The following is a 22635-nucleotide window of genomic DNA, read 5'->3' as shown; positions in this document are numbered from 1 at the left end:
TTGTCTTTTCTTAGGGCCCTAAAAATTTATTTTTTGTTAAACTGTAAATAAATTGATTAAGTTTGATGATTTCAATTAATTAGAAATGCTTTTTGATTACTAAAATTTTATTTAAACATTAAAATAGAGTTTTACAAAATATTTACAGAATGCTGCTGGGTGCTCACTGCACTTTTTAAGTTATTATTATTATTATTAATAACAGTTCTCAGATTCAAAGATATTTTTAAAATCATTTAAAGAAAGTATTTGTCAAAACCCTTTGTTATTCTTAATTCTGACATGAATTAAAATTTTTACACCAGACATAGGCTATATATCGGTTCAGAATATCGGTTATCGGTCTACTTGATCAGTAATAATCGGGATCGGCATCGGCCCTGAAAATCACAGATCGGTCGACCCCTAGTTTCCACTTTTTAAAGTGCAGGAAGAATATTGACAGGTTGTTGACAGAAAACACTAACATATTGTAGACACACAGATAATAAGCGGGTTCTCGTCCTTTACTCACTTGTGTAACGCACTGGGCGGCAACTTGGTTTTCTCCATTTGGCCATAGCAGCTGGTTTTGGCCTCAGGGATGTCCCCAAACTCTTCCAACATGGCTGCAGCTGCTGTGGTTATAATCCCAAGCCCATCTCGAACTCGTGCCTCGAGAGGATAGTCCCAGTCATCGTAGGATACAGAGATCATTCCAGAGGGTAACGAATCTGAAGTTATATCTGGGTTGCCCGTGGTCAAGCTGGGCACGATCCAGATGTACCCGAACCCGGTCAGGCCCAGCGAACGGGCCTCTTCCAGGATGTAAGCTGCTTCGTCCTTGGAGCAGTACAAGAGGATGACTGGAGACTGCACCTTCTTCAACTGGATCTGGGTCCTGGTGTCCCCGTCCACGGCATCCAGCGTGATGGTGTTCTGGAGGTCCCAACCGACAAAGCTGTTGTCGACCGTTGTCTTCAGGATGGTGATGAAATCCTGGTAGCCTGGGAACTTGCTGGTCACTATGGAGAAAACGTGCCAGTCATACTCTTCCATGATGTTAAGCATGAGCAGTGCCTCCTGCTGGATGGAGGCCCCGAACTGGAAGAATGTTGATTTTACATCCTGTTGAACAAAAAAAGATAAAAAGATGTGAGTTACAACATGATAAATGTAGGCTTTCAACAATATAACGGTACCATATTGCTTTTGGGTCTATATATATTTTTTTATATTTAATTTACAATTGCCGGCATCTAACGCTCAAAGTTAAACATTAAAAACATTTTAAAAATAATAATATTTTATAGTGCATCCCTAATAAACTTTAAATTATACATCAGCTAAAATTCCATAATTCCCTCAAATAAATACAGCAGAAAAGTCAGAAAAATTTTATTTAAATATTTAGGGAGCTCTGAACTCAGTATTACAGACTGACAAAGTTAACAAAAGTTAATAAGGTTCTTTATTAAAATGTAACGAGACAAAAAGGAAAGAGAAGAGCTATTCTGGTTCTTTAACTCCTTTGAGATCCATCTGATATGTGCAGCTCTGGCCTTGATGAACTCATTGTCTAATCATAATGATGCACTGAGTCAGTTCTTTCTGGCTGAGCAGATTCAATCCCAATGTGCCTTTAGAGCTATTCCCTCCAGCGTCCCACAATTCCACAGCTTTAACAGGTCCCCTGAGGAACAAAGGACACAATCATTTTAAGATTCATACTTTTCAGTCATTTTATGAATGAGAGGATCGGAAGCTTTTCTGGAACGCAACATGCCTTCATTAACCTTCTCAGTCATAGTGGACGCTAGTTTTCCCATCACCATTTCAATGTCAAAACAATGACTATGGCTTCATAAATGCGAAATGAAAGGTAGACCATGAATCAATACAGTTGTAAGATGAGGCATCTGTGTTTGTGAATGTGTGCATGTGTGAAAGACGACTGTAGTAAGCAACATGTAGTGAGTCTGCATGTGTTGGGAGGAAAAACGTTTCACTTAGTTGGTTCGCTATTTTTAAGGAAGCTTGGTTTGACATTGCCAATTTCACACACCGAGGAAACTAAATAGACACTGACACTGCAAAGTAAACACAAGCACTGAGGATAACACTTCACACACACACAACCATGGCCCAATTGAACACAAATCTGCTTTAACCAAAACCGCCATGTTACTTTTAAATGACCAACCATCTGGCACTCAGCGGCATCAATATCTTCAAACACCATATCAGATCTTCTTCCGGGCTTTGTCGATCTTTTCATTTGATGCCAGCCTAATATAACACATTCATTAAAAGTTGCTACTGAGATACGCAGTGATTATCTTCTGTTTTGGTGACGGATAGTTAATGAAACATGGGGTCGTCACTGGAGATGCTTCATTGAGTGGTTTTGCAATAGATGTTTATTAGCCAGTCGGTGGGCTGGTAATGAGAGTTTTTTCCTTCATAAGAAAGTTTAATTCAAGTGATGATTTTTTTTATTATTTTTTTTATTCATTGTTATTATTCGGGGGGGGGGGGGGGGGGACTTTTTTCTTATTTTTTTAGTAAACAGTGGTTTATTGAACAAATTGTGTCTCTCTCATGAATAAATTCAATTACAATTAACATTTTCTTAAGGATAAAAAAAATCTACCTCTGCTAATGCAGTAAACTATATATGGGGAGCCCTTACTAACACATTACTATAATATTAAAGGTTACAGTTAACAACAGAAACCAAACTATTAAATTCAGTTTCTATTTATTTTTAAATATAATAATCAACACTCAAATAAATAAATAAAACATGTAAATGGCACGCCTGGCTTTGCCGACCTTCTTGGCGGGGGCCTGGACAGGCAGGGCTGACGTGTCTACGACTGGCTCCACGGCGCCGTTTAGGTGGAGGTTGCTGATGCGGCGCGGGAGCAGGGGCAGACGCAGGAGGACGCCCGCGGCGACAAGCAGACTGAGGGGCCGCCGGCGATGGGGCGGAGGCAGCAGCTGACTGCCGTGGAAAGATGTGCTTGATGGCCTCTGTATGCTTTTGCACAGCCAAGAACTGCTGGGCGAAGTTCTCGACCACATCGCCGAAGAGGCCGGTCTGGGACACAGAGGAGTTAAGGACCCGGAGCTTGACAGTCTACCTCATGTCGGCCTGACACAGCCAGAGATGGCGTTCCTGGACCACCAAGGTGGACAACGCACAACCCACTGACCGTGCGGTGACCTTCGTCACACGAAGCACGAGGTCCGTTGAGGTAAGAAGTTCTTGGTGAACCTGTGGATCGTGACCACCCTCGTGCAGGTCCTTCAGTGCCTAGGCCTGATGGACCTGCAGCAACGCTATAGCGTGCATGGCAGAGGTAGCTTCCCCACAGGCCTTGTAAGCCTTGCCGGATTGGTCCAACGAGTACCTACAGGCCTAGGAAGGAAGACACGGTTCTTCACGCCAAGTGGAGTTAGGGCACAACTGCATAGCAACGGCCTGCTCCACTGGCGGGATACGCGTGTATCCCTTAGCTGTCCCACCATCAAGGTTGGTGAGGGAGGAGGTGCCACCGAGACGGTTTTTACCAGTAAAAGGTTCTGTCCACATCCCTGTGAGCTCCTTGTGCACTTCCAGGAAGAAATGCACTGGGGTGGGTTGCTGAGAATCAGCACGCGCCACTCCAAGATACCAATCATCCAGCCATGGCCCACCCTCCGATGCAGCGATTGACATCTGATTGTCGAGGGGAGCACCAAAGGAAACGACTGATACACACCTTGAGGATGGTCCAGCACTCTCCGTTTGTGGCTCAACTGGCTGCGGAGCATGAGAGGGATGAGGGTTCCTAGGGGGTTGGTTCCCCGAAGGAAGCACGCTCACCGTAATCCTCAGGTCTTCCGTGTCACTGCGCAAAGCAACCCTCTGGGGAGGGTTGGATCGAGGCAGAGGCTGGGGGACTCCGCCCCTTTGCAGGAATGAGAGTCTCAACCATAGCTCCGAGATGATCATCTTCCCATAATGGGTGCATGACTCATCCACAAACGCTGTCTCAGCGTGTTCGAGGTTGGGGACTGCTCTCACTGATGCTGAAGCACATAGGGGAACGGTCACCACAAACACAGACAGGAATGTGCACCTGTCTGTGCGCTGTCTCTCTCTAACTGGCAGGGTCTTACCAGCTGTAAAAACAGCTTTTGAGTTCTCTCACCGGCGCACCTTACCAGCTGTTAAAACAGCCTTTTTGTTTTGTTCAAAAACAAAGGAAACAGAAAGGAGAGAGAGAAAAAAAAGACCGCTCGCGCTGCTGTGCTGTCACACCTGCACCGGGATGGAGAGGTCCAAGAAAGGCTCGTCTTGATTTCACACTCTTGACAGTTTGTAGAAGGCATCGAAGTGCTTGGCTCCGAAGCAAAAAGCTGAAGTGCAATCGCATCTGCTGCTCATTATATACCCGCGCTGCAAGGCTGAACAGCTGACGCAAATGATTGCACGCCAATGTTCATTTAGTTTCACTAGAAGTAGATTGGCCTCTCTAGCGAGATTCCTATTCGTCGGTCAAGACGCACGCTGAGAGTGACCGACTGATAGGGAACTTGTTTTCATGAAAGATTATTTAAACATATATTAAATAATTAAGACATTACTAACAGGTAAAGTAAATATAATCAATATATAAGCTAATATAGTGCATATGTAGTGAAATGCTCCCCTCTAGAGTTAATTTCTCTAGTGAACTAACATGCTGTGGACACTAAATGAATTGCTAGAGGCAAATGTAATGCTAAGTGAGATATTATTCTCAAGCTGTTTTATTGATGTATTTCTGCAGTTTAAACTGGTTGAGAGATTACATGTAAACATGTGATTTTTCCCCCCAAACCAGTTCAGAGGAAATCCCACCCTGCAGACGATTCTAAAGAATTCATTGGTCATGGCAATCACTGTACTGATTGCCTACACCAAACACTGATCCCTAAACCTACCCGTAACCTTAACCAATACAATTAGCTGCAGGGTGGGATTTCCGCTGAACTGGTTTGGGGGGAAAAATCACGTGTTTAACATGTAATCTCTTAACCAGTTTAGGAAAAAATAAAATCACGCCACGTAAACATATCTATGCATAGATAGTCTGTTCTTCTTTTTCTGTGCTTTTTCCTATTGTTGTGGTTAGCAAACAGCGTTGCATTACCGCGCACTCCCCCTTCAAGATTGGAGTGTGGATCGCCTGTGACCGATTGTATTCTTTGTCTGATATGCACTGAACCATCATGTCCATAATGTGATGGATCGAGTCGAATACATGTACCATTACACCCCCTTAGAAATAGTGTTTTTGTTTTCAACAAAAAAGGAAAGAGTCATAAAACCAAATTTCTGAGTAATCCATAGACTGTCATACAAATAAATTCAATACTTAATACAAATACAAAAAAAAGCTAAATAAAATACCATAGTAAATCTAAATTTTAAAAAATGCATATGCATAGAATGTATTTAAAAAAAGGTTATTTAAAATAAATATTTCAATTATATTGATAAAACTCACACAGGATTGATAAATCGCACACTATTGGGTCAATTTAAGCCCCATTATGCATTCTAGGGTAATGAAAAATAATTACAATGTTATTTTGAATCCAGAATCTATAAACTCGATAAAACATTGTATTTTTTTTCCATTGAAATATTGTGTGCAACAGTGCCAATGTTATGTGAACTGGCCCCTATGAGACTAGACGCATTTTATTTAAATGGATCGATGACAAGACGGTCCTAATTTATTTTCGCTGTCTCACCTTGAAAAGATTTTAATTATTACTCAAAAGTTAGAATGATGTTATCTTAAAGAGCCACAGTTTTAAGTGGCATTTTTTTTTAAATCAGATCTGGAGATGTCAACGCAAATGGAGCAGATTATATTACATGTATCAAATAACGGCATAAAGATTAATCAGCTCAAGCTGCCAGCTCCCCACAGTTGTCCATCAACTCTTGAAGTGTAGGGTTAACCAAATGTGACCTCATAATCATCAGTCTAGTGGGTGCTATGTGTGGGGTGAACATGTAGATTGTGCGAGGTGAGCCCTCGTTGACATCATTCTGCGAATGAACTCAATAGATGATGGAAAGAGAGGTAGGGGTAATTGTCATGTTAAAAACAATGTGCTCTCTTTCTGCAACATGAATGCAACCAACAATTACAGAGACCATGAAAAAGAAACAAAAGACACTGATGAACAAAAATAAGATATTTTATAGTTCGATGTATACCATGCGTGATGTGAAATATAATATAATTATATAAGCATAATATAATTTAATTGTATAATGTTTTAATACAATTCATAGCCACAAACTCCAGCATGAAAAGTATGATTCACAAAGTACATTTATAAAGATTTTGCATTGTTGTCTACAGTAAATGTCATTTCAAAGCACAGAGTGTGACATGACAGGCATGTGTAATAAGCTTCAGAGGTGTGAAAGAAGATTTGTCTGCACATCTGAAGTGTAGCAATATACTAGCTAATTTACCACCCACTTTACTGAGAGTCTGCATCATCCCTGTGTGTTGATTTATGATCTTAAATATTAATAGTAATATTTAGTATTAATATTGATATTGAGTTTTTGGTCACACGTCACCTAAGGTGAGTTTGACAATGTCAGATGATTCCTTCTTATACTACGGGGCACCAACCAAAGAATTTCACCTTGGCAATAAAGAACAATCATGGAAGATTGTTGACTAAATTAGAATTAAATAAATGTATATAAATTATGTAAATTGTGTACACAACCAATTACGTTTATTAACTCACAAATGCATCCAAAAATATATAACATGAAAGTTTAATTAAACTCTTTGAAAATTGCACACCCTCAGTATTGACCTGAATACTGCGCACTGATTCGCTAAAACAGACTTTTCGGGTTGTGTTCACAAACAACAAGAGTGCTTTTCGTTTCTGCTGTAAAACATGAACTCGCAATGCCTTGACAGTGGAAAATACCGGCTTTTGTGACAAAGGGTTCAGTCAATCTTATCAGGCGTCTACTTCAGCTGAGAAAAGTTACGTGAGGAAGTGGAGAGTGGAGTATCGATGTATTGTTACACCCCTAGTAATTAGCAGTCTATGGGGGATTCAATTGTGGTCTTGCTGGATGCTGATATGAAATAGTAAATAAGCATTTACTATGAATACAGATAACGTGTCTAATGTATACGCTGACCATTGATAAACAGTCTCTATATAAATAGCAATCTCATATAGCAACAACCTAATGGCAAGGCCTTTAAGAGGTTTAGTTAGCTTATATTTATGTCCCACGTGGTTGGGGGATCAGTCCGGCGATGGGGTATGTCTTCCACTGGTATCTTTCTGCTCGCAGTGGAAGTAGACTGGATCGCTTTCCAACCGTTGCAGAGCCACACTGAGTGCTGGGAGTTCGCTGCTGGTCCTTGTGTAATCCGGAGAACTGTAGGTCAGGCGGTGGTCAATCCGCAGGGTCCTTTGCAGGCTGGAGGTTACAACGGCGAGATTCGTCCAGGTCAGGCGTTGATTGCTGGAGCCAAAGTCCTCTGCAGAAGCGGTTGGGCTGCTTGAAGGTCCATGCGGGTGAAGGTTTACTCGCGAGAGTATAACCTTGTTCGTCCTCTTGTTCCTTCCCTCGTCACGTCAAAAACCCACCTTTCCATCCTGTGGAGCTTGGTCTACACCTTGGTCTCAAGAATGGAGGGTTGAGGTGAACAATGGGGTGGTGATGGGGCAATGAATAAGACACATGCCTTTGGTGTGAGAGACCCGGGTTCAAATCCACTGTGAGACACCAATGTGTCCCTGAGCAAGACACTTAACCCCTAGTTGCTCCAGAGGTGTGCGACCTCTGACATATATAGCAATTGTAAGTTGCTTTGGATAAAAGCGTCAGATAAATGTAAATGTACTTACAATATGCAACTGGTCATGAAATTAGCTTGTGATCAGTGGGACGCTATATCAGTGGGTCCTCATTCTTGCCATTCACCTCTGACAATCCTGATCAAAATGGTCACTTGTTTGTGATATTCCTTTGTTGAGGGTCATATCGCACCCATTTGTCTTTTCATCAAAGTGCGAGAAAGGGACTCCTTTTATGACGAGGTAACCTGTGATGCCATCTTGTCTGCTGTTCACTACACCTGCCTGCTGCTGAGCTTTCTCAATGCCATTTTCTTCATATAACCATATGCCATTATCAGCGGTAGAGGCGATAAAGCTATATTGTTAGCTCAAAAATAGGAACCGTGCTGTATTTTATTTCTAAGCAAAAAAAAAAAAATACATGATTTGGAGTGGAGATATTTCTCAAAAGACATCGCTTAAGATCTTCAGACCTTCTGAAGTTCTCTGATAACTCCTTTATTGTATGTGAAACTGGGGTTTGACTGACATCAATCATTCTGCAAAAAAAGGTGAAATCTTAATTGCGAGCTCATGCTTCGCAGCACCACATCAAAAACACTTAATTTTAAATTTAAAAAGCAGCTGACAAACTTGACAGACTGAATGTGTTATTTCTGAAGAAATTAAATGCAATGAATCACATCAATAACCACTAAGAGCATCTGAGGTGCTCTTTTGACACCTCAACAGCTCTCATACACATTAGAGAGATTTAGATCTCTCTGTTCAGAAACAATCACTAAGATATTCAGATCACAGTATCTAGCGGCAATAACAAGTGGCCACAATCTCTCATGCCTATTAGCCTGATTAGACCTCCATTACAAGGAGACATGATCCGCCAATATAGGTTGGCGTCGTTGGCTGAGCAAGCAACAAGAGTGCATGTACATAATCTACTGTAAATATGCCATTTTGTAAGTGAGCGAGCATGTATATAATCTAAAGTGCTTCACATGGCCGCTTAGGGGTGGCTGGTGTTATCCCTATAGCTCATATCATTTCCAGAACAGCGGAGCAAACACAGCAGAGTTAGTCTAGTAATAAAACAACACAGAAGAGCCACACAGTGTTAACCCTTTCACACGTAAGTTTCAAATATTCTAACTGACCCCCCCAGCGTGAGTTTTTCAAGGCGACCGTTATTTAGAACTTGTCACTTTAATGTTTCCATGGTGACGCGTCATTGCTTGTCACGTGACACAGCGCAACCACAAAACAGCACTGAATGAATGATGATCTGCTTTTATGTCATTTTCCCTTTTTTATTAAAAATATTCACAAATTGATTAGCTATAGCATGAAACACTGATACTCCGATTGTCAAATATGTGCAAGTGAATGTGTTTTGATGTTTAAACACCTTTATAACGATCGCGTTAGTTGAGCTGTATGCGCGATGGGCGGCGCCATGTTAGTTTGTTTCACAGTTCAGAGAATCGGATCTGTTGGATTGACACGTCAATTCCTCCACTTCTCACGAAATGCATGAAAGTAAGTGGCCGGTGAACTGGGAGAAGAATTAGGGTCAAATGTAAAGCTACTTACACAATGTGTATCTGATATGAATAAAACGTGTAGTCTTATTATAATGTAAAGGATTATTATTGCCGCTTCCATAGACATCAGTGTGTATTTTACAAACTCAAAATCATTGTTTTGCTAGTACTTGTGTGTATTTAAATGTCTGAAACCTAAAATAAACATTATGTGGTTGAAAACACTCAATAGTTGTTATACATGACAGCACTGAGTGGGTCCTTCTCAAACGCGCGAAAGCACGTTTGAATTTAGCAGTTGATCACATGATGCACTGACCGTTCTAATCACACCGGTGTGATCGTACGCTCCAGGGACCAGCCAAGACTGATCACACCGGTGTGATCGTACGTGTGAAAAGGTTAATGCAATCACAGCATCCAGCCCAGCAATTTTGACTTTGAAAACTCTATAAATTGTCAATTTGCTTTTGATGGAGTGGTACTCCACCAAGTACCATAATGTTGTTGTTGCTAATGCCAGTGTCTTGCACCGTTTGTCAAAGACTAGGGACCATACTTACTAAACAGGGCAAATTAGAGTAAGAGCACAATTCCAAAAATGTACATGGGAGTAGAAAGTTCTGCGCGATATCTACAGACGATGCGTTCAAATTAAAGAACAGCCAGATCATTTCTATAATGATGCATATCTAACAGAGCAGTGCAAATTAGCGTCTGGTTTAAGACGTGCTTTTTCTGGGCAGTAAACATTAGCGCAAATACCAGTAAATTGACGAGTGCAAACCTTAGTAGATCACCTTGCATGATTCATTAAAATACTCTCCTCCCATAAATTTTGCGTCTGAAAGGGAATCTCCTACAAATGCATATGCAATAAGGAGAGACGCAAAAATAACTGTCCACGCCTCTTCAGCGCTAATTTTTCACTGCGTGTGTTTAGTAAATCCTGACAGTAGTTTCTTAATGCCAAAAGAGGGTTTGCGCTGGTGCAAGCGGTTAGTAAATCTGGCCCTACTGTAGGTCTTAAGAGCTGCTCCATGAGCTCATTTTAAGTGTGATATAGAGTTCTTAGTGAATAAAGCAAATTAGTGAAGCCAAAGTAAAAAAAGAAAGAGAAAGGCTGATATTTCAGAGCAGTACTATAGCCAAAGAGACAGAACTACACGTCACCATCTTACTTATGCAGAAGAAATTATATCCCAAATATGAAAGTACATGGTTTCTCTCATTTTATGACTTTTACTGTCATTCATGATGATTACTGAATAAGTTATAATTAGTTTATAGAAATTTATAGAGATTTCTGGTGCAGATTTTTATTTGTTGGTCAGATGCCAATCCTTGGAATGAGAATACTTACATAATAATACGTATTTGTGAACATAAGTCTGAAAAAGAACAAGAGAAATGCCCAGAGGTTTCAATTCAGCTCAATGGTGGATTTGGCTTTAACAGACAAATTTACTTTCAGTATAAAAGTTCTCAACCTTTTTGACTCCAAGGCCTCAAAATATACACAAAAATATTCAAAGGTCCTATGACTTTAAGATATTTATGATAAACTGGACTTTTCTACCCACTGAACTCTGCATTAATAGAAAATCTATATTGATTATATAAATTCCAAGAGAGAGTGGGAATTTATTAGGATTATGCATGACACTTTTAAAATCAGGCTTCTTCATAGTAGAGGGGAAAACTGTTGTTAAAGAGGTTAAAAAGATAATTTGATTTGTAGCTTATTTTGTATTTTAGCTTGTTTTGTTAAATTTGAAAACTTGATGTCCCTGGGATGTTTGGTCAAGAACCATTGCAGTATACACATTACTGTATAAGGAGCAGCTGGACCTTTTGGGGGCCCAGAGGAGAACGCAGAACAACTGAGGTGGGCCCCACTTCCTCTTGCACTGGGCCCTGCCCCATGCTTTGGACAGCCCTGTAAATATGTGTGTATCAACATTTATTAAATGAAAGCAGAGATTACATTTCTGCATACTGATTATTGTCGCTCACACAAAAGAAGATTGTGTGACATGCTAAAGAACACAAAAACTCACGTGCACACATTTGTTTTTCTATCATGACGGGGACTTTCCACAATTTAAATGCATTTAACATATTTCAATGAATGAGATTTTGTTTCATTTTGGACCTCTGAGAGAGATAAATAAGCTTTTACCAGATTCACAGTTTGGAATTAAGCTGAATAAAAATACTGGAGTGTCAGCTCCTTTTCACTGTGTTTAAAATTAGCCAAACTCAGTATAGTAATCAGGTGGTGTGCAATGACTGGTGGGTAAATCCTCCACTTCCTGCCAATTGAGTGTAGTTTAGGCAGAACATTTACGCTCCTTATGATTTGAAATTTTGTTGGACACTAGAGGGCTCTATGCCAGGTGTATAGATACACTAAATAATAATAACTTTGATAAAGTTTGCGCTTGTAAGTGTTTGAAAATTAACAGGCAGCACTATCAATCTAGTACAAAAAGAGGAAAGAAAGAGAGCAAGATAAGGGTAAGTGATTCATTCTGAAAAGATACTGTTGAAATTGTAGTTGCTGCATCATGTCTTATCGGTTTAATTCAGCATTTCGCCAGACCTCTGAAGACGCTGTGCCAATGTAACAGTGTCAGTCTCATCCATATTTCGGTTATGAACATGCATGATGATTGTTGTCGCAGGCTCTTCAAAATACGTGAATAACAAAATGGAAAGGCCGGCTCTGATCTCTCTGAAGATGGTTGAATTCCCAGTGAATCCACTTTGTGGGACACTTTCAGGTGAACTTACAAAGCACCGCACTGCACCACCACCGTCACTAGTTACACAACTCCACAGTCTTTCTCTCTGTTTTCCATTCCTTCAATGTCCTTTTCTCTCCTTATTCATTCTCTCTTTTCATCTCCTTCTCTCTCTGGGCTCCGCCTGAGTGTCCCTCCTAAACCACCTTATCAGCACGTGTGATTGATGAAAAAGGGGAACGTGTGCAGAAATTCAATTATACTGACATGCTGGTGACAGAGAGAGAGATGGGGGGTGGGGGGTGCTGGAGAAAAAGAAACAGATAAAGGAAGAAAAAACAGTGCCCAAGTGAAACGCCACTCACTGAAGTGCAATTAGCTCTCCTGTGAACAAAAGACGTGATTATTCTCTTTAAGATCATGTCTGAAAAACTTGCGATAAACAGGTTCATCACTTTGTATGTCACAATTGGGAGAGAAGCATTATTTATGATCCTGTTGGAACAGCTTCTTTTGAATATTTAATGAAATTCCTCCACAATGTTTGAGGGAAAAAGAAAAGGGAAAAGATAGAGAAGATGGGTGGAGGTATGATGAAGAGCGTCTGTAAACCCCTGGATGCTGCGCTCTGAGTAATGACTATGCCAGTGTCTCATGAAGTGTTCATTACATAACTGTCATGAGTTTCTCAAAAAACATATTTTGCAGAACGCTCTCGTAGCCTTAGGGGGAAGTGACTGACAGCTGCCTAAGACAGTAAGGTGTTCACCTCACAATACAAGTGAAATGCAGATTACTATTAACGAGAGAACCTGGTTTAAGGAGGACTTACAAACCATCAATGGCTGACGTACAAAGGCAAAACACAACAACTATGGACAAAAAATATTTTCAAATGACAAGTGACAGAATTTGTCTTTATTACTGTTCTACTTTCTAAAGAGTGGTTCTCTTCAGGATTGTACACCCAACATTACTATAATGTAGCTACAGTATATATACCCTATATATGAAGAGCTCTTTTCCAAAACGTGATAAACGTCATTTAAAAAAAAAAAAGAGTTTGTCATGTCATTTTGCTGTGTACTGAACCTATTCACTGCTCCATCAACATGTCATGCCAAATCGCTATATTTCCTTGTTTAAAAAGTACTACAAGATGCAGTTTCTTTCCAAACCACGATAAGCGCCGAACCTATTTTTAGCCTAAATGCGATATATCCTCTCGACTAATCAGAATTTAATGAGCATTCTACGCAATCCAACACGACGGCGCTCTGAACAGAGGTTTGTTTATGTTCATTCATTCCTCAAAATGAGTGCTAGTTTTTAGTCGACTAGTAGAAGTTCATTTAAGCCATTAGTCTAATCACATATTTATATTGATTTAATTACTTAAATATATATGGGAGAGAAACCATAATGAGCGTTTTTATTGCCTATTCCGCATCTCAACGCACGCATAAAGCTTGCCACAAAGAACTGGCAAAAGTAATGATTATGCATGAAACATTTGAATTGTTTATTAATAAACTAGTGTTTTCTGTCAGTGACGGCTGCAAAGATAAAGTTGACGATGCTAACTCGCCATCTTCACAGTAGTGAACGCGCCTATAGAGACGAATGCACACTTCATACAAATTAGCCTACAGAAGCAGAGAGTAGCCAATTTCTTTTCATTTTTAATTGTTTTGTTTAAAAGTATACATTTCAAGCTTTCTATAGAGGTCTCAGGTCTGTGAGGCAAGTATTGCTGTGTTTCGGTTCATTTATGAGACGCGTTCTTGTCTGCTATATTTGCTTCTTATTTATTAATCCAGTCAATTTGTTGATGAAACATTGATTAAAATGAAGATACAATTTATACAAAACGAAATTCACTTTAAAGAAAGGCTTTCTACAAAACAAAACTTAATAAGTGGTCAAAATCATGTCTGACACATTCCAAATGTTTTCCGATATATTGGGCATCTTATGATCCTATCTTACTCCTCTCATGCGGTTCCCTTTTCATATAATCAACATAGATTAAATTTAAAAAATAACATTATATTATTTAACATAAATATGAAACGTATGTTTATGGGGTTTTTTTAACTTATATTTAAGCATCACACCACTCTGCTTTGCTCACATGCTCTGATGTGTTTAGCCTATACATGCATGTGTGCGTGCATGTGGTGGAGGGGTGCAATTTTCAAATAATAATCGAATAATACCCAGCGATCTTCGAATACTATTTTTGCTTGAAATGCCCATCCTACATTTGAAAATCGTTATCATTATTGAATATTTTTAATAATTCGTTTTTTAATGCTTATGTAGTGGAAAAATTGGTCCTACTTGTTACAGGTTTGACACTTCACTAAAAATGACCCTGAATGTATTACTGAATAACTTATTGAATATTGTTATCATTACTATCATCACTTTTTTCAGGTTCGGCACCGAATGACTATTAAGGGCGGTACACACCGGGACGAATATCAGCGTGCGTTATTCGCCAGTGTTTTTCAACACGTTTTTTGTGTTCACACCCAAGCGATTTTCGCTGACGATGAGCCGAGTGAACATGCAAATTCATTCCCTGACATTAGATGGCGCTTAATGTAAAACAGAAATACCTCAGAAATAACAGAAAATGTTTGAAAAAGTTACAAGCCTATGTACATGAAAGACAATTAAACTCACCATCAAAGCCAATTTGCTCTGCAATACCACTCCAAAACAGTTCTCTTTTATCAATATTTTTGTATTCGCTGTCGTGATTGTCATACAGTTCCTTATGTTCCGACACCAACGAGACCAACAGCTCTACATTTATCTTGGCTTGCATCTTCCTCGTCGTCTTCCCGGCAGTGTGTAGACCTTTTACTGTCTATGTTGTAGACGCTACTTGGCGTATATCTTCTTCGCCGTTACGTACAGTATTTGTGCTCGGCAAGACCGTTTGTCTAATATATATTAGGCCTGCTACGTTAGTCGGTGTTACCGGTGTTACACGGTGTTCAGTCGCAACACCGATTTCATCACTTGCCCACCACGACACCGCGGTGAAAAAATTGAAGATTTTTTTAAAGCATTATAATATTTAACGCAATTACGCAGTATCCGTTTTTTTCTGTCACCCGTTGACTAGCGTTGTATGATCACGCTCTTATTAATGTGAATGCTTTTAAGCGCGACAAGACTAAAGAGACTTAAGTCTCTTAAGGACTTAAGTCCGCGCTATAAGTCCTGCCTATTACACACACAGAAAAGACGCGCGTCAGTATCGAGTTCTCTTTTGGGCTTGAACAAACCCAAATGTCTGTCAGCACATATATATATATTGCATATATACGCTATATTTTACCATCACCATGGGAACCGTTTCACGTTTGTATCACTCCACATGTTTCTATACTAGCAGCATTTCTGACAGCAATGCAAAAGAGCAAACCCACTATAGTTTGTAAATACTACTGTTATTGTGTCACAAAATGTAGTTTTAGGAGTTTTTTATAGGAGAGAATGTAGTTGTTTAGACCTCAAATATGTGATTTATATACAAAAAAAGAGCCTTTTTGAAAATGTTTATACGTTTTCGGAGATATGAGCTCCTGGCTGAGCTCCAGAGAACAGCTTTATCTCTGCCAGTCCTTCAGGAATTTGTAGCTGGCTCTTATGTAGATAGTGGTTAACTTTGAGATATAATTCATTTTGGGTATATCAAACGGGCAGTCTTTGGCCTTATTAATCTATTACTTGTTCCAGAGCAAATCTGCAAAGTTGAGTTTCATAACTTTATATTTTTATTTAACTTCATCCTATACAATAACTAGAGGCTTGTTTTGTACTTTTGACTTAACTGTTTGCCTGTGTTTATTTCCTATTGTAAAAACTTATTATACTTTTAAAATGGCTATTATTGTTCATTTAAATATTATTGTTCGTTAAATAATATTTAACTTTATATAAATAATATGCCATATTTGGTATTGAGAAAGGGGCCGTCTGTTATTGTGATTTCAAATTCAGTGGAAATAACATTATTACAACATTAGATGGTGGCAAAGACTGTTTTTTTGAGTGAGTCAGTAGCAAAGACTTGTAATGAAAGGGACTGAGACATTGGGTGAGTTGTTCATAAATACCAGTAGAAGATGTACATTGAGGGCGTTTTCAAGTCACCAGAGTCATCAGTGTACCAAGGGGTAGTGATCCAGGGTCCTACTGTCCTTACCAGTGCCCGAAGTTGCATACATGATATACTGATTCACGACCTGGGAAGATAGGGAGCTGATTAAGCCGCACCCAAGGTTGTAAAAAAGGATGGTATTTTAACTTTAAACAACACCTTATAAGACGCAACCGACAAATGCATTGACAAGTGCTGTCATGGGAAATCCCCTTTACTGTTAAAAGGATACTAAGGATTTACTCAGCGGACATTCAAATTTATTTTTTATTATGGATATCAGACTGACCTGAAGAATAAGTGCTATAACAGATGCAGGTAATACAGACGATCTCTCTCTCATAATACTCTTCTCTACATAATACAATACGTTTAAATGAAGCGACTCAACGTTCCTTCATTGCTAGTTCTAAAGTGACGTTTTAGAATTAGTAATGGCTTGGACTTAACTGTTAAACTATCAACTTGAGATTTGAATCCGTGGTGGAAGGAAGTAGTTCCACAGAAAAGATGGGTTTTAAAGACACTCCATAGTTGATTCTTATTTATTTACACAGTTGTGCCATCGAACTGTAGTATAAATGCAATATCGTACGAATAGGAGTGCGATATGGCTCTATATCAGTACTGCTGTGATTGCCTGCAGCACTCGGTCTATGGCCTCGTGCCTACGGCCTAAACACAACTGTGCTGCTAGAGAGCCAAATCGCACTCCTACTCATGTGATATTGCTCATATACACCAAAAAAAACTTGAAAACCCCTCAATCTTTGGCTCACAGGAACCAGAACCCGATGGGATAAAGAAGAGATAAAGCAGAAAACTAGAGAAGCAGAACACTGTCTACATTTTTAACCAATCATAATGAATCTTCCATGCTCACCCGGAAAAATCCCTTTATTAATTCCCATGCCCTCTTTAGAATAAGACCTGATCCCTGCTGGAAACTGTTAGGAGATCAATAGAAAACAGAGGATATATTTTACCTCAAACAAGCGGCGGTAATGAATGAATGATCACAGTGGCTCCCTCTTACATTGAGCCCCCTAAAGCACTTTAAAATAACACTGAGACTTAGTTTGAGCCTGCACTTTAAACATCACAAGCTTAATCTAATCATCTAATCTGGGGGGTTTTAAAGACGCATTACGATAATTAACAAAACATATGATGAGGACAAACGGATGATCAGCTACTGTCTTTAACAGGGTTTTTCCTGCATAGAGAATTACGAAGCGGCCGCCTCCGTCAAATTTCGTGCCGCCTCCGGCTCTAGACAAAACTCGGACAGGCAGTCACTGTCACTTGCTCAGATACACTTTTTCCACCATGACGGTTCTGTTGTGGGTTCCCGGCCTGTGTCCATTCTCAAAGCGTATAGTTTGCTGATAGTGCTGCATGGATCATAATCCGCGCGTCGGGCGGGCCAAGTAATAAAAACATAATATTCCAATTAATCAAGGGTGGATGACAGATAAATCCTTATAATGTGTTGAGTTTAATAAAGACACGGAACTCTCTTCACGGTAAAACGCAATGAACGTGCATCACTCTTTTACTTTCGTTTTCAACAACGTAATTATCTTCAGGGAAAGCCAATCCAATGAAAACATATCAGGGCTCGACATTAACGCTTGTCCGAGACACGTGTTTTTTTGAAGGGACAAGTGAAAGCCAATTGGGTCCCACTTTATATTAAGTGGCTTTAAGTATTATGTACTTACGTTGAAACATATGTACAATGAGCTTATTGTCTTCATGTATTGTAAAACACTTTTGCTGCTATTGAGATGTGATACGGGTAAGGTTAGGGGCTGATGTGGTGGTATGGGTAGGTTTAAGGGTGGGTTAAGGTTTAAGGGAAGGGTAAACAGTGTAATTACAAATGTGATTACATACATTAATTACAGCTGTAATTACATTCAGGTATTTTTAAAATATAAGTACATTGTAAAAACATGTACAGGTATGTACAATAAGTACATTGTATCAAATTATTAGTTTCAATGTAAGTACATAGTACTTAAAGCCACTTAATATAAAGTGGGACCGGGAATTGTACTTGCCCAACCGTACAAATGCCCTGGTTAAAACCATTTTTAATAAAAAAAAATAAAATAAAAAAATAACTAGGAAATCACAGAAAACACAAGGATTATTCTGATTTTATTTCATTTAATGTAAGTGGCGAATGATAGCCTAGCTATAGTTGATAATAATATAGGCCTCTAATGTAGGCCTACTCACGGTAACGAAGTTGCGCTGTTGAGGCTCGCAGTTATTTATAACATTATACAGTTAAGAAACATCACACGACCAGAGTGCACTGATTTCATAATAGTTCAATAAACAAATAGTTAAAATTAAGTCACTTACATTTTAGACGCAATGAATGTTTTTGTTCGGTTTCAGCAGCGAAAATAGTTTCAAACAAAAATCACAGCAGTACCATAGCGCATCTCACAGGAACATTCAGCCATCAGCCTAGTGTCTTCTTATTCTAATTGAATGTATTGATCAAATTTAAGAATTTGAAATGAAAGATGGAGCATAGACCTATATTTAATAAAATTAGGGGGAAAATGCCCTTTATAAAGGTAAAAAAAATGTAGGCTATTCTGTACATTGTTCACTGTGTTTTTCAATAGTGATTTAATGAAACGTTGACAATTTAAGTTTGAAGGGAGTAGCCTAAAGCCTCTGTTTAGGCTATTAATGAAATGTAATTTTGCCAAAAGAAGAACTTTTTTTTTTAAATAAATGTTAATTTTAAATCAGTGTGCCTACTTCAGTGTGATATGTTACCATAGTATCATGCTGAACACTGAGAATTTGAATAATTGTAATGTGATGATCAGATGCAGATATCTAAATCAGAGAATATCATAGGTTTGGAGCTTGAATTTATCATTACAATGTACTAAATTTTCTTCCCCCGGACCCCCCTAGAGGTTGCGAGCTTCACCCACAAAATCACTGTTGGAAACACAGTAGGCTATATGAAAAATAAAAATTTAATTATCTTATTATTAAAATACATTATCAGGATTGTACCACCTTTGTTACCACCGCCTTGTTTTGAGCCAGGAAAAACCCTGTTTATAGAGTTAGATATGTTCGCAAAGTGAGGTAACGAGAGGCAAAAGATGCTCTTTGGTGAGAGATAAAGTTTAAAAATAGCAGATGGCAAAAAAATTTGTTCATCTACACGCTGACTGAGCTTGCATTCACAACTGTCTTTTTGTTACTGCTGTTTTTTTCTGTCAGGACTTTTTAACAAGCACCAAAACCCCACAGGGGCAAGCTGACAAAGGCAGATAAACTTTCTCCAAGCACAGATAGCTCTCTCTCTCTCTCTCTCTCTCTCTCTCTCTCTCTCTCTCTCTCTCTCTCTCTCTCTCTCTCTCTCTCTCTCTCTCTCTCTCTCTCTCTCTCTCTCTCTCTCTCTCTCTCTCTCTCTCTCTCTCTCTCTCTCTCTCTCTCTCTCTCTCTCTCTCTGTGGGCACTGCCCCACTCCTGTCAGAAAATTCCTGAGGACGTTCCCTTCAGAGTCCTTTCTGTTTACATCATCAGATTACTAATCACATTATAAGTGCTGTCATTCTGAGGAGAACTGCATGTTTGCACTCTATTCAAGCTGTTTGTTCAATCTTTACATGTCATGATCTGTGACGCAGCCTGTCCAGCAAGATGATAATCCCCAAATCATACAGGCGGTCAGAGAGGTCAGTATCACGATGCCTGGTAATCATCGGATGTGGCAGAGCATGTAACAAAGAGCAGGCATCTTTTTCTCTGAAATGACCTGATGACTCAATACAAAGCATTATATGACAGAACAGCAACGTCAAAATTTTCTGCTGCTTTTCATACAGATGCAATGAAGCTTTAAATAAATGATTCAATTTCAATATCAATTTCAGCGCTTAAGGAGCACATGAGACACTTATTTAAAATTATGTCCTATACTCACCCTCAACTCTGTAAACCTGTAAGACTTTCTTTAGTCCATGAAACATAAAAGGAGATGTTAGGCAATATGTCCAAGCTGCTCTATTCTATACAATGAAAGTGAATGGTGACCAGAGCTATAATCCAAGATTTAGTCATTTAGATTTTGATGTTATTTTTTATATATTTTTAATATACTTCTATAGTATTTATGAATATGTTGAATTAGCTTTTAGTTTAGGCTTTAATTTGTTTATGTATATTTTTTTATTTTTTATTTTTTATTATTCTATTTCAGTTTTAGTAATTTTAGTACTTAAACTTATTTTATTTTAGCTAGTTACCAAAGCAATATTTCTAAATTCCATTTTAGTTTTTCATCTTATATTTTATATTATTTTATTTCAGCTTCATTGCAATTCACGAAAATGGCTGTAAATAGTTTTAGAATGTTCAAAGATATTATATGGAATATAGTGCATGTATCATATGGACTATTTTATTACGCTTTTATGGTGCTTTTTTTTGTCCTTTTTGGAGCCCATCCACTACTATGAAAGAGATTAGTGTGGAAAATCTTCATAACATCTCTTTTTGTGTTCCGCAGAAGACACAAAATCGTAAAAGTTTGAAACGAAATGAGGGCAAGTAGATGATTACAGAATTGTAATTATTCGATGAACCATTCCTTTAAGTAGCAGTTCGGGAGAAGAGCCGAGAGCAAGAGAAAGAGAGAGAGAAAAAAAGAGTGAGAGTGTAGCGCTGCATTATAGGATTGGCATTTAATCACTTCCAAAAGAAGCCAAATAATTAACATTACAGCTCTACATCAATTGTCTTATGCAGTTTTCTTTGTCATTTTTCCTTAGCTTGCATTCATTTATTAAGTTGACAGAGAACACACACGCACACACATCTAGACTAAATCAGATTATGTATACAGCGGCTCTGGGCAGGACCCGAGTGTTGGAACGGATGGATGTTCTGCCCTGTGGTTTGTGCTGTGTCCATTTGTACTACAGAGAAACTTCAGCTGCAAACGTCACCATCTACCCAAACTTTTTAAAACCAACAAAGAAGATCCCATATCTAATCGACTTCAAAACAAAAGCCAATGAGGATGAGGAAAAACACTGTTCCATCTTTCGTCACATGGCAGGTTCTGGGGGAACGCAACCAGCCCGTGTTAAGTGCTGCCATTTCATTTTGATTGGCTGCCAGCAAACAGTACAGAGTACTGTTATACTTGGCACTTGTTATACTTCACCAGACAAACGGCACTCCTGGGAGATGTCAATCAGACACGCTCGAGGCTGTGACGTAACCACCCAGAGCTACTGAACCTGAAACCAAGCAACGGTTCACACACACTCACTCAAGCATAGACGTACACAAAATACTCCACTTGAGCACCAGACTAATATAACGTACAATTTCAACCAGATTTTAACTGTGACCATCCCCCAGAAAATGCACACACTATTTTTTTAAATTAAATTAACTTGAATTCATTAGGTTCAATAAAGAGCCCAACAGTCACATCCAATATAAAAGTCATCATAGACTTTTATTGGTCTTTTTTTTTTTATCTAATCTTAAAAAAAATCTAATATTAGTGTCATGAACAACCAGACAAGGTTAGATCCAAACGCAGCGTGAGTTTATTCACAGGGTAGTCAAACAGGCAATGGGTCAAATACACAGACAGGAACAGACTAGACTAGGAAAACTAGGAAACGCTCGGAGATGTACACAACAGTGAAACAAGACTTCGCAAAGGACAGAGGAGAAACACAGGTTTAAATCAGGAACTCAATAACCAATAATGAAACACAGCTGAACATAATAACATAATGAGTCCATGGGGAAAAACATAACACAATGAGAGAGTGCCCTCCAGTGGCTCTCGAGGGCACTACAGCTGCCGATCGTCACATAACCCCCCCCTCTAATGAGCGGCTTCCAGACGCTCCTAAGAGCTCCGGGGGGAGGTCAACGGGGGCTGGGATGGAGGGCCAGGCCCATGCAGGGGAACGGACCCTGGACATAGACAAGGCGGGCCTGGGCCGTGGAGCGTGGGTGGACCTGACTGAACAGGCAGCCAGGGCGGAGCAAGACGAGGCGGAGGCCAGGGCGGTGAAGCCCCTGCAGACGACCATGGCGGCACAGCCCTCATGGTCTCCTCACCGGACCCCTGGCCCCCCCCCAAAAAATACTTGGGGAAATCCACGGGTTTAGGAAAGGTCTCCCGGAGCTTAAAGGGCGCAGGCAGGGCGAGGCGCAGAGGCGGGGCCGGCAGGGCGAGGAGTCTGGTTACGCTCACCGGAGCCTGGCGAGC

The 22635-nt window shown here is 39.5% G+C and overlaps 1 protein-coding gene across 1 annotated transcript in view; it reads right to left on the bottom strand.

Moving 5' to 3' along the window:
• grin2aa (glutamate receptor, ionotropic, N-methyl D-aspartate 2A, a) overlaps window positions 1–22635 on the bottom strand; it is a 207146-nt gene that overhangs the window by 86642 nt on the left and 97869 nt on the right. Inside the window, exon 3 of the mRNA XM_077212528.1 lies at window positions 515–1107. Coding sequence (XP_077068643.1) covers window positions 515–1107 — 593 coding nt within the window. The remainder of the gene's footprint in view (window positions 1–514; window positions 1108–22635) is intronic.

The sequence above is a fragment of the Siphateles boraxobius genome, unplaced genomic scaffold (assembly GCF_051911475.1).
Source record: "Siphateles boraxobius isolate OS27281-9 unplaced genomic scaffold, OSU_SipBor_1 66, whole genome shotgun sequence".
NCBI classification, from domain to species: Eukaryota; Metazoa; Chordata; class Actinopteri; order Cypriniformes; family Leuciscidae; genus Siphateles; species Siphateles boraxobius.
This window is presented reverse-complemented; position numbering and strand designations above follow the sequence as displayed.